Genomic DNA, 13609 nt, shown 5'->3' with positions numbered 1-13609 from the left:
CAAAAGCACCAATTCTTTGGTGCTCAGCCATTTTTATGGTCCAACTCTCACATCCATCCATGACTACTGGAAAAACCACAGCTTTGACTAGATGGACCTTTGTTGGCAAAGTGATGTCTCTGCTTTTTAACATACTGTCTAGGTTTGTCATAGCTTTCCTTCCAAGAAGCAACAAGCAAGAATTTTCCACAGATTGTTGTGATCCACACAGTCAAAGGCTTTAGCATAGTCAGTGAAGCAGAAGTAGATGTTTTTCTGGAATTCCCTTGCTTTCTCCATGATCCAACGAATGTTGGCAATTTGATCTCTGGTTTTTCTGCCTCTTCGAAACCCAGCTTGTACATCTGGAAGTTCTCAGTTCATGTACTGCTGAAGCCTAATTTGAAGGATTTTGAGCATAATATTCCAAACATGTGAAACAAATGCAATTATACAGTAGTTGAACATTCTTTGGCATTGCCCTTCTTTGGGGAATGAAAACTGATCTTTTCCAATCTTGTGGCCACTGCTGAGTTTTCCAAATTTACTGACATATTGAGTGCAGCACTTTAACAGCATCATCTTTTAGGATTTGAAATAGCTCAGCTGGAATTCCATCACCTCCACTAGCTTTGTTCATAGTAATGTTTCCTAAGGCCCACTTGACTTCACACTCCAGGATGTCTGGCTCTAGGTGAGTGACCACACTATTGTGGTTATCTGGGTCATTAAGACCTTTCTTTGTACATAGTTCTTCTGTGTATTCTTGCCACTTCTTAATCTCTTCTGCTTCTGTTAGGTCCTTACTGTTTCTGCCCTTTATCATGCCCATCCTTGCATGAAATGTTCCCTTGATATCTCCAGTTTTCTTGAAGAGATCTCTAGTCTTTCCCATTCTGTTGTTTTCACTCTTTTGTATTGCTCATTTAAGAAAACCTTCTTATCTCTCCTTGCTATTCCCTGGAACTCTGCATTCAGTTAGGTGTATCTTTCCCTTTCTCCCTTGCCTTTCCTTCTCTTCTTTCCTCAGCTATTTGTAAAGCCTTCTCAGACAACCACTTTGACTTTCTTGTATTTCTTTTTGGGGGGGATGGTTTTGGTCACCACCTCCTGTACAATATTACGAACTTCTATCCATAGTTCTCCAAGCACTCTGTCTACCAAATCTAATCCATTGAATCTATTTGTCACCTCCCCTGTGTAATCATAAGGGATTTGACTTAGGTCAAATACCTAAATGGCCTAGTGGTTTCCCCTGCTTTCTTTACTTTGAGCCTGAATTTTTCAATAAGGAGCTGATGATCTGAGCCACAGTCAACTCCTGGTCTTGTTTTTTGCTGCCTGTATAGAGCTTCTCCATCTTCAGCAGCTGCAAAGAACATAGTCAATCCAATTTTGGTATTGACATCTGGAGATGTCCATGTGTATAGAGTTGGGTTGTTGGAAGAGTGTGTTTGCTATGACCAGCGTGTTCTCATGACAAAACTCTGTTAGCTTTTGCCCTGCTTTATTTTGTACTCTTTAAGACCAAACTTGCCTGTTATTCTGGGTATCTCTTGACTTCCTACTTTTGCATCCCCATCCCCTACGATGAAAAGGAAATATTTTTTTGGTGTTAGTCCTAGAATGTATTGTAGATCTTCATAGAACTGGTCAACTTAAGCTTGTTCAGCATCAGTGATTGGAGCATAAACTCAGATTACTGTGATGTTGAATCATTTGCCATGGAAACGAGACTAGCTTATTCTGTCACTTTTGAGATTGCACCCAAGTACTGCATTTAGGACTGCATTGTTGACTGTGAGCACTCTTTCATTTCTTCTAAGGAATTCTTGCCCACAGTAGTAAATATAATGAATTAAATTTGCCATTCCTGTCCATTTAGTTCCCTGATTCCTAAGATGTTGATGTTCAGTCTTGCCATCTCCTGCTTGACCACATCCAATTTACCTTGATTCATGGGCCTAACATTCCAGGTTCCTATGCAATATTGTTCTTTATAGCATTGGACTTTACTTTCACCACCAGACACATCCACAGCTGAGCATTGTTTCTGCTTTGGCCCAGCTGCTTCATTCTTTCTGGAGCTGTTAGTAATTGCCCTCCACTCTTCCCCAGTAGCATATTGGACACCTTCTGACCTGGGGGGCTCATCTTCTGTGTCATATCTTTTTGCCTTTTCATACTGTCCATGGGGTTCTCCAGGCAAGAATACTGGAGTGGGTTGCCATTTCCTCCTCCAGTGGACCATGTTTTGTCAGAACTCTTCACTATGACCTGTCCGTCTTGAGTGGCCCTGCATGGCATGGCTCATAGCTTCATTGAGTTACACAAGCCCCTTCACCACAACAGAGCTGTGATCCATGAAGTGGGGAGAGTGGGCCATGAGCCCTGCACAAACACAGATGATGTCATTTGTCTTCTCTTCCTGGTATGAAGGTGACTGCCTGGGATTCTTTTTACAAAAGATGTTGTGTCATTGGTAAAGCAGAGGATTAATTGCCTACACAGATATTCCCCATGTTATTTCATTGGTATATTTTATGATTAATGGAATGACTTTGTGTTCTCTATCAGAAATCAGTGTATTGAACACCTGCCAGGAAGTAAATGTTGTGGAACATGCTGCCCCAGAAACTTTCCCTCAAGATGTTTTCACTGATGAACTTAAACCAGTTGAGGGACTTGTTCATCTGGATGCCCTTGATGGGAAATCAAACAGTCTGGATGATTCAACTGAAGAAGTTCAGTCTATGGATATGAGGTAACTACATTGCTTTTGCATTTGAGCCTCATCTCTTCCCCAGATACCTCCACCATCCCTTAGTTAATTTCTTCATCTTTTCCACCCCCAAATCTTTGTACACACCTAAAATAGGTGCAGTTTCTATTCAGGAAAACTAACCATGGTATAAGTAATATCCGTATTTTGGGTTGAGTTCCCTAGAAGCAGAACCCGGAACAGGGATTCTGAGGCATGGATTTTAGCAGAGGAGAGCTCTCAGGAGAAGGGAGTGGGAGGGAAGCAGGATTGGGCAGGGGAAGTCACTAAGCAAGGATGCAGTCTCAGCTGGTCTCATGGAGCTCTGCAGGATGGTGTTCCACCAGAGAGGGCTCTGACTGTGATAAAGACGGGGCCTTCATGGCACTGTGTTCATCAGCTGTTGACCGTGGAGAATCTGGGGTGGGGACGCATCCATCAGTCAAGGCAGTTGTCCAGAGGAAGCATGTCAGCTGTGAGTTCATAGCAGCTGAAGGATGGGCACAACCACAGGTAAAGGGGATCTGGGTGGGGCACCAAAAGGGCCCACCCAACTGTGTCCAGTGTCTCATGTTTAAATAGACTTGTCATTGGAGACTTGATAAAGGAACTAGTTTGCTTTCAGATCCTAACAACTTAAGGAATTCTTAACTGGTGTGTTTTGGATAACATCACCTGGCAAATTATTCCCCAACAAAAGGAATGCTCAGTTAGGCTGGGCTTGGGCCAGAGACTGGAGTTGGGGTCTTCTCTGTGTTCAGGAGGGAATGCCAGGATTTTGCACAAGCTCTGCCAGAGCTCCAGCCTGCTGCAGCTTACCCTTCTCTCCTTCCTGTGAATTCTCAGCCTCGGTCTAGGGTGAGGGGTTGGGGAGCAGGGCCTTTCCCAGGGCACACTGATTGTAAATATCACAGCTGGCCTCAAGCCACATAATGTGAAAGCACGGAGTCCAGCCACCCTGTCCCCAGTAGAGTGAGTCCTGAGCAGTCTGATAACAGGACCTCCTCAGCCCTTGCCACCCCCCGCCACTGTCCGGGGAGACTTCCCCTGATTGGTGCTACTCTGTCCCCTCCAGTAGGTGGGAACTGCTGAGGCATCATAAAGGATAACACAATACCTACCCACCCACCCACCCCATGCCACGTTGAGGCAGTTGTGTTTATTTTTTCTGCCTCTGGGTGAGGGAACTGGACGAGACCTGGAACTGGCCAAGTTTCAAGGAAATGAAGGAGTTTTGTGTGTGTGCTGCATTCTTACTGTGGCTGCCTCTGCATTTGGAGAAGGGTGACTCCTGGGGGCAGCGCCCAAGCTTATGGCACCATTCTGTCCTCCCCATGCTCTGACCAGCTGATAAAATCCCGGGAATGGACGTGGTCATGGTGGAAATGGGGCAGGCATTCCCAGTAATGAAACAGTTTGCCCAGGCTTCAGCCACCGGAAGTGGTGTTAGGTCAGCTGCTTCGCTTTAACTATATTCAGTGTGAGGGAGACAGATCATCTGAGCTTCTGCAGTTCAGCTAGTTTTTCTAGATTCTTCTCCCAGCTCTTACAGAGGAGGGAAAAAAACCAAACAGACAAACCTGACAGCAGCCCTACTCTGGCTGTTCAGAGAGACCCCTGGTGAGGGGGCTTCACATCCCAGCCCATTGCTCATCTGAGCTAGGCCTATGGTTGACACACCATGTAACTTCTCTGAACTGTCATGGCATCTTCGTGTGTGTCAGTTATCATATACTAATGCATTACAGTGGGCATATAATGAGGCCCAAGGTCTTGTGGATGTCCAGTCTTCCACCATCTTGGGCCTAATCCATTCTAACCAGTTTTTGTTGTATCCTCAAGGGTTATGTCATTCTTTTAAAGGTTGTGCCCTGCCCCTTTCCCTCCTGTCTCAAATCCACTTCCCTGTTCTCATTCCTGGGGGCTTCATTTCTGTCAGTGTCTCAGACTTGAACTAACCTGTATCTTTTATAATGTGTTACACACAAACTCTGGCTCTAAATCCATCTTCTCTAGGAAAGAAGAGTAGTATAACAAAATATGACAAGTAGAATTAATAGTTGTGTCTGTCTGTCTCTCTATCTCTCCATCTCTCTCTCCTTCCCTCTCTCCCTCCGCCCTCCAGTCCTGTTTCAAAAGAAGAGCTTATCTCTATCCCAGAATTTTCACCAGTGAGTGAAATGATTCCTGGGGTATCTCTGGACCAAAATGGAACTGGTAATGCCCGAGCACTTCAAGATCTCTTAGATTTCACTGGCCCCCCCATTTTCCCCAAGAGATCCAGTGAAAATCTCAGCCTGGATGACTGTAACAAAAACCTGATCGAAGGATTTAACAGTCCTGGCCAAGAAAATACTCTGAACACCTTCTGTTGACAAATACAACATCTCTTTAATGAAAGGTACAGTCTTTTGATGACAGTCTAATTCTGTAACTCTTCAACCTGGGTTTGTGAAGATAAGATAAACATCACTCAGCCTCCTGGATGGTCAATTTTATTTAAAAAGCACAAATATAAATGTGAATTCATGGTATATATTGCAGTACACACAAGAATTGAGATGGATTTCAAATGAATCCTTCAGACAAGAGCCTTCAGCACCACACCCCTTGTGCTCACCCCTGCTGTTTGGGGCAGTGTGTGTAGAAGCACTGGCTAAAAGTTTGACCAGCCATCTGTCTCAAGTAGCAACTTTTTAGAGACAAAAGAATTCCCCCCACCAGTTTTATTCAGTGATATCCTACATTCTATCTAGAATCACTCATATGCATTGGTGAGTGTTGGGCCAAGTGATTTGCTGTTCTGTTGACTTCTTCTGGATTCTTTCAAAGCAAACATCTGTTCTTGGATCATATCTGAGGCAAGGGGGGAAGAACTGAAGTTTATGCCTGAAGCTTTTGTTCCCTTCCTTTGGCCTTTTTTTCTTGCCAAAGTGTTTCTAGAAGCTCCTTCTTTGAGTAAGTTACATTTATGGGTTATAAGCACTCTGAATTTGTGTGTAGTTATAATCACCTCCTGTTGGCTTTACTTCAGATTTTGGGGCTTAGTTTTGAATGATGAAAACAGAATCTATCATCAGAGCCTTTCATAACTAATTGCTGCTCCCATTTTAGACTGTTAACAAAAATTTTCTGTTCTCAACAAGTCACCTTGTTTTATGATATTCCACTCCTATAATAGTGCTTTGATGTGACTTAGTCCAACCTTTCTATTTCTCAAACAAGGAAACAAGTTGGGGAGGCCACGTGACTGGGGTCACCGTGTCTCAAATGCTTATTTCTGCATGACCTCAGCTACTGACTATAGACAGTGCATTTTAGAGTTTGGTTCTCTTGGCTTTGGGGAAGCAATTGTGGTCCTTTTCACATATGAGAGGGAATGCGTGACAGGTAGTTTTTAAAATAAACCATATCCCTGGTTGGAAGAGTAGCTACTTTTCTTGGACACTTTAAAAAAGTCACCTGAGTGTTTTATTTCCCTGACAGTTACATGGATTAATATTTAGTGAGAGGTTTCTTTTGTTGTTAGAGTACATTGTACCCTTTGGTTCACCTACCTCAGTATCAAATAAGGACCAGAAAATCCGCAAAACCTAGAAGAGTGTTCATGGCTCCTCAAATATATTTCCTACCTCTCTAACTAAAAAAAGTCCAAAATCCCTGTCCAAAAAAAAAAAATCTTGGCTAAATAATTTATTTACATTCCTTATATATTTTCATTTGTCATATAGTCTAGTTAGCAAATTCTTCTCAGCCAGAGGTGGCACCACCCCGACTGTAAATGTGTTGGAGCGGGTTGTTGTCACAATGGCTGGAGGCAGCACTGGCATTTGGAAAGCAAAACTTGTGACATTAAACATCCTGCAGGTTTTAGGATAGTCCCACATGAAGAAAATTTGATCCCACTCCCCAAAGAATAGTCTTACACAAAATGCTGCAGCACTTTCATTGAGAGGTACTATAAGTCAAGGAAATGTAGTTACTAAGAAGGTAGAAAGTCCCACACTGCATGACCATTTTAGTGACAGAGAATAGATGCTACAAATTGCAAAATATTGTCTCTCCATTGGTTTCACCTGGTTTTGGTTTTGAATTGACACAGGTGGTGTTTGGAGAACCCATGAAGCTGCTGGTAGTCAAATCTGAGCTGCCGGCCCTCTGAAGAAACTTCAGTCGTCTTTAACTGCTGGATTCTAAACTATTAAATTGAAATGTAACTGCATTCCTTATTAGTATGTCAAACGCTGGCCACTCTCAGTAGAAGCTTGAGACAGTGGCCTTTTCGGGCTTTAGCAGAGTTCCATGTTACAGTTCTATTTATGATCTTTAGCTGCTGATAAAGCGCTTCCTGTACTCCTCTATTATCATAGTGATCTTCTGAATAACCCGTGTGATTTTGACTTGAAAAGTCACCTTATAACCATTCTTATCCCCAAACTTGAAGCATATAAACATTTAGATGTCTTTTCTGGTAAATATTCTAGACATTTACCCAGACTCTATTTAAACATACATTGAACTTGGGCTGCATATCTCCCTGGCTCTGTAGAAGGAGAACAAATTCTGGAGGGTTTCCCTCATCTCTGAGGTTTCTTTGCTGGAAGTTTTTATCAAGAAGCCACATTTAATATTATTAAGCTTAGCCGCCTGCAAAATGTGTTGCTTCTCATTGCTCCTTGGGCGGCCAGCAGAGTGAGTCTGGCTGAGTTAAGGAAGTCATTGAACAGCATGGAAGACTGTCTGCTCTCTTAGGCATATTCCTCCAGACTTGAGCACCTGAATCTTGCAAGGACCTTTTCATGTTGCACCTTTAAATCTTTCAAGCTATAGTCACTTCAAACCTTCAGGTGGCTTCTGGATTGAATGATTTGTTCATCTCCTGCACAGGTGGTTGCTTTTCATGTTGTTGCTGTTTTCTTCTTGGCTCTTGGGCCTTTTGTTTGTTTGTTCATCTCTAATAAAACCAGGCACAAATGAAAAGCATAGTGCTCTGAGACAAGGGGCCCTGCACTGGCTCCAAAATGGCACTATAACAGACTTGAACATAAAAACATCTGGACAGGGGAAAATGACGGTAGAATGTATGTATACTCCACATGTTTTTGCCATATAATAGTATGTTTTCTATTGGAGAAGGAAATGGCAACCCACTCCAGTATTCTTGCCTGGAGAATCCCAGGGACAGGGGAGCCTGGTGGGCTGCCATCTATGGGGTCACACAGAGTCGGACATGACTGAAGCGACTTAGCAGCAACAGCAGCAGCAGTATGTTTTCTTCATTTCTTGTGGTGAAATGTGACTTTCAGATTAAAATAACCTTTTCTTCTTTGAAAACTTTTTTTATCTTGTACAATAAAGAGTTTGGAAAGACCCATAATTCTGACTGAAGTTTGCAACCAGAATGTACAAAGAAGTCTCAGTAGTAATCTTGTTCATGTGCTCTTAAAACCAGCTACAGTGTAAGACTATTAGTTACGGAAATGGTGTATGTTTGTGTATGGTGTATATACTAAATAAAATACATGCCTCCAATAATACAGTGCCATGGATCTTGATGACTGTCTGGGGAAAAATCCCTTTTATGACAAGCACACAGAAAATGGTAGCATGGTCTGACTTTCAAAAATGTCTCACCATCTTTTTTACAGCCCTGTTTTGCTAAATGTCTGTTTTCTTGCATCTGTTATACCTCACAGCACCATTGTGATCGTGGTGATGCCTCATTTGCATGACGTGTACATTGTGTTTACTGTGAAATACATTTTCATTAAAGAGTCTGATGCTCTGTAGTGCTTTGTTTGTTTCTATAGGGTCAATGAAAAAAAATGTGCTGAAACCAAACCAGATACCAGATGTCTAAAATCTTATTGGAAAAAAATTTAAAATCCCGTGTGGGTGTCCTTTCCCTATATAACTCATGGAAATTCCTCTATTACCAGTTCCAACTGAAGCCAACTGTGGAAATAAGCTTCAGTGATGAGCTTTCCCAAGACATGAGGAACTTGTAAGTATAGTAAAGTTGCTCTACTTTCATACCAGTGATGTGAGGGATTTCTAGCTGGCGAAGATGCAGTTAACCTTAGTGTAATCTCCAAAAACATCCCACAGAGCAATCTGGCATTTAAACAAAATTATAATGGAAATGATGACCCCTGTTTTCCAGTAAGCTGAAACCCCAACTTTTTTGCATCTAAATCATGACTTGTTTACAGCCTGGAAGGCAGTTCCAACCAAGACCAGGAGCTGAGGGGCCAGGACTGAAATAGGGATGTCGGATCTTTGTGGTAACTTCTGGGGCTGCCATCTCTGAAGTTGAGGACTCAGTCAGTGAAGCTCTCCTTAGTTCTGATGACAAAGCCCCTAATGAGGATACAGGAGTGGACATCCTAATTTTTTCCATGTGCTGGCCTTGGACTGTGGCATTATAAAGTAGCTTCTGTCATCATGAGCTCTGACCAGAGGGTTATAGTGGTGGCTAGTCATTCCCAAGAGAAATTTCTGTTTTGTGACATTCTAAATCTTTCTTAGTAACTACAGGTTTTCTCTTAGTCAAATTCTTTCATAATTTTTTTTTTATTTGGAAAGCAAATGTAAAGAAATAACTTGTTTCTAGAGTTATACCCATTACATTGGGGCACAACACTGAGTGACATCCATCCCCACTCTTTAGTGTTACTCAGGAAGCTCAGTTGTGTAAGAAAATGTAGCAAGAACTCTTAGGAACATTAGAAAAGAGAAGCCTTTACAGGTAGTCTTTTTGCAGGGAGCCCAAGAGAAATAACTAGGAAACTCAGGATAGTTGCACAGGGGAGCTGACCACTAAGAGAATAAAAATTGATAGTTTTCTTATACATTAAATACAGACAGGAAAATAATCCCAACAAAGCTTATAAAATTTCTAGAAAGAACAAGCTTTGTCTAAAACTTGACCAGAGAACATTAGAATAGATGTAAATGGAAAGACATGCCATGTTCCTGAAAGGGAAAACCTATATACCTGATAAAGACAAGTAGGTGACTCACCCTCACATTCGTGTAAATTAAATGAAGTTCTTCTCCATGAGATTTCTGTTTTGCAACTTAAAATATAGTTGTACAGGGAACCCCTGGCAGTCTAGTGATTAGACTCAGTGCCTTCTCTGTCAAGGGCTCAAGTTCAGTCCCTGGTTAGGAAACTAGGATCCCATAAGCCATGTGGGATCTTAGAAAAAGAAAATATAATTTGTACATTTCATGTAAGAAAATGAACACAAAGCTAAGAAATTTATAAAATATGTCTTTAAAACAGACCCCCCCCACAATAAACAGTAAAATATATAATAAAACTGCCATAACTAAAATAGTGTAGTCTAATAGAGAAGTAGAATTTGAAATAGAAATCAGCAACACACCCAAGAAACATGAGAATTTAATGCATCATGGGACCAGGGTGGGTGGATCGTTGGTTTCTGGAGAGAAAGAACATGTGACTTAGTGTCTCCTGAAGGTCAGCCAAGTTTAGGATCTCTGATGAGTTGGGGATAAGGACCCAGAAGTGAGGAAATGATCAGGTCAGGAGTGGGGTCCAAGGTGTGGTTGTCAGTTGTGGTTCAAGATTTAAGTCGGGAAAATTGAGACACGAGACTTGGTACCAACCTCCAAAGACCCAAACTGATGCTTCACCCAATTTGGGATATGCCGTGATCTCAGGAGGTGGGAAGCAGTAGCCTCCATTCGCCATGGCTTAAGCTTCTCCTGCAGGAATGGACCAGAACAGTCAGCACACCCCTGCTGTATGAGAGGTGGTCCCAAGACTTGTCAAGGATGTGAGGTAGGTAGGAAAGTGTTACTTTCCCAAGGACACAGCTGGAACTTTGCAGAGCTGGGATTGACCCTGGGTCCACTGTTTTGGTGCCCCCAGGAGAGTTGGCGGGCTCTCCAACCCGGAGAGCAGCAGAAATGCTTTGCTAGAGCAGGTGCTTATTATGGAGAAGGGGCGGAAGCCCCATGGAGAGTCATAATTCTGATTCTTTTTATTAAACAAATTATGATATTCATATACCATAAAAATTCCTTCCTTTTAAAGGATGTAACTCTATCTTTGATTTCTTCACGGTCACACAACCATCACCACTATCTAATTCTAGAACCTTTTCATCTGAGTATGCTATTCAAGGGTTACTTATCCATCTATCTATTCACAGTAGCAGAGTTTATCACCAGTTCAAGTTCCTATTGTACCTGGAAGCAAGACCATGGGATTTGAAAATAATATTCCCTGAACCAGTCGTCCCCCCTTTCCCCCTATTTTCCAACAGGCCAAATTAGATTTGTGTTTATGTAAGTCAATTCATGTTGGCTGTTTTGTTTCACGTTCTCTGTGCGTAAATATTGCATCAGATGCAAAACATGGGCTTTCTATCAGATGCCCAGCATGGGCCCTTTAGGCTGATGAGAGACATGGAATGGTGAGCCTGCCTTTCGCTCTGTGATAGATAAGCAAGAAGCTTCTGTGCAACAGTTAGAAAATGCCAAGTTTGATTCTAACGGTTGGCCCTGAGGGATGGTTGATGTTAGGGGAAAGATTTGAAGCGGCCAGCCTTCTGGACTTCCAAGAAAATATGAAGGCAGGCTTCTCCCATCTCATGAGACGCAAAATGTAAGGAATGAAGCCCCAAGGAATTAAACTTTTGCTTAAGGGAACTTCCTTTTTCGAATCAGCCCACAGCTCTCTGTTGGCTGTACTTGTCTTTGAATCACATTTTCCTAGTAGTGCGCGCAGGCTCATCTTTGAGAGCCAGAACGTTGTCACCATAGAGATAATAGCTAGGGAGATGCTAGGTCCTGCACCGTAGATGTTGGAAGAGCTTTTGGGGTTGAATGCAGCCCCCATGGCTGGTCTTCATGGTTGTTTTAGAACAAATGGGATCCTACTGGCATCACTGAGAGGAAAGAAGCAATTACACACAGTAACACACATATATTTAGTGGACAAAGAATTCTGGATACAACTGTAAAGTTAGATACAAAACTGCTTAGTGCCCTACAGGTACAAACAGGTATAAACTTTGGAATTAGCTTTTCCATAGGACAAAAGTCATTACAACTTCCTGGCTACAAGTGAGTAACTCCAGAGATGGGATCCTAGTACACAGCACATAGGCAGTCAAGCAAGGTCACATGCCCCAAGACTCAGCAGCCCCTTGGGCTGTCTTGTTGAAACCATGCTCTTGCAGGGCTCTGTAAGGGCACAGTTACCTTTCAGCTTATTTCCACGTTCTGCATCATTTCTCACTAGCAGTGAACATTGAACAACTCATACCAGCCATTGGAGCTGTCACTGTACAGGGGTGGCCCCTGAGAAGTCTTCAGAAGGCCAGGTCTACTGTGCAAATGAAATTGCTTCTTTCCTCTCAGTGATGCCAGTAGGACCCCATTTGTTCTAAAACAACCATGAAGACCAGCAGCCATGGGGGGGGGGGGTGGGTGGCGCTGCATTCAACCCCTAAAGCTCTTCTAACATCTATGGTGCAGGACCTAGCACCTCCCTAGCTGTCATCTCTATGGTGATGATAGTATATATATATATATATATATATATATATATATATATATATATATATATACTTGGCTGTATATACTTATATCCAAGAGCATGTCACAATCGGTTCTGTATCTTCCCTAATCAAGTTTCATTACCCTGCTCCTTAATGAGTTAAACACTGTCAGGAAGGAAGAAAACTTACCGTACCCTTTTTGGTTCTTCTGGCTGATCTAAGAAATCAACGATGAGACAGACTAAGAGGAGATAATCAACTTTAATTTCATACATATGGGAACTCCACATACATGAGCAGGTCAGAGACCCCATGTTTATAAGAGGTTTGGAGACAGGTAAAAATGAGGTCTCTGCTGTCTGAACTGAGGGATGGAATGGGGGCCAGGGGCTTCCAAGGACAAGGGTGTCACCCAAAGGACTATAAGAAGAAGAGCAGATGTTTGGTAATTGGATGTTTGTCCTGCCATGTAGATGGGGCCATGTAGATAAAATTTTTTTCTGCTAGTGAGTCTTCTCTGGTTTAAAAAAAAATTCAATTCTTTTAGGTAATCAAAGGAGGGCAGTAGTTTCTCTTGAATCTGCAGAGTCTCAAAATAATACTCATGTGAATGTGGCACATTTGGGGATGGCTCGTTCTGAACCCTTACAACACAGGTGTGACACGTGCTCACTGAACATTTGTATCACAATTATGTTTGTAACCTTTGGGAACTTACACTTTGACAATGAGGACACTAGGCCCTCAGCAGCCTATGGGAAAGTTTAAGCAGCGGCTCTAATGGCTTTGAAGGTCACATTGGATGCTAGCGTCATGGATGTTGTGGTGCACCACCTGGATGGACCTCCCCTTTAGGACCAAGGTGTTTGTCCTTCTGGATGTCTCCTTCCAGATGCTGGAGGTAAGCTGCTGAGGCTTGTTGGTGTAGTTCTTTTCCAAGAATTACCCTTGACGGAAGGAGGCTGCCTCACCAACGTTAAATCCTCTCACTTGGCCAGCCTGAGAGGCTGGATCCTGACTGAATTATTTGGGCCAGTGAAGACCACTTGCCTCAAGGTAGGACAACTCAGAAGGGCTGTCCCAGCTTCGGAGCTCCCTAGGGGGTCACCTGAGGCCTTTGTTGAGAATGTATTGCAGCCCAAGTTCTGGCTCCAGCTTCTGTCACTCCCCCGCCCTAACCCCACCCCCAGCACTCCCGGAGCCCTTCCTCTGTGCTAACTGGTCTCAGAGCCTGTTCCTGGAAGAACCCCACCAGAGCCAGCTAGGCATCGTGCTATTTAAGAAGCAGCTATGGGGTACCTAACAAATACGGAGTTAAACAAAGCAAATTGAT

The 13609-nt window shown here is 42.8% G+C and overlaps 1 protein-coding gene across 19 annotated transcripts in view; it reads left to right on the top strand.

The window, feature by feature from the left end:
• The window catches only part of MAP7D2 (MAP7 domain containing 2), a 98841-nt gene extending 90324 nt beyond the window's left edge, over window positions 1–8517 (top strand). For 18 of the 19 annotated variants that reach the window (XM_020914410.2, XM_020914413.2, XM_020914402.2 and 15 more), the window contains 3 exons: window positions 2557–2743; window positions 4866–5141; window positions 6843–8517. In XM_020914410.2, the coding sequence (XP_020770069.2) occupies window positions 2557–2743; window positions 4866–5115 (437 nt within the window). In that variant the 3' untranslated portion in view covers window positions 5116–5141; window positions 6843–8517. The remainder of the gene's footprint in view (window positions 1–2556; window positions 2744–4865; window positions 5142–6842) is intronic. The other variant, XM_020914405.2, reaches the window with a different exon arrangement.
• Window positions 8518–13609: the final 5092 nt, after the last annotated feature.

The sequence above is a fragment of the Odocoileus virginianus genome, unplaced genomic scaffold (genome assembly GCF_023699985.2).
Source record: "Odocoileus virginianus isolate 20LAN1187 ecotype Illinois unplaced genomic scaffold, Ovbor_1.2 Unplaced_Scaffold_4, whole genome shotgun sequence".
NCBI lineage: Eukaryota > Metazoa > Chordata > Mammalia > Artiodactyla > Cervidae > Odocoileus > Odocoileus virginianus.
Note: the sequence above shows the minus strand (reverse complement) of the source record. Positions and strands in the feature narration are given on the sequence as shown.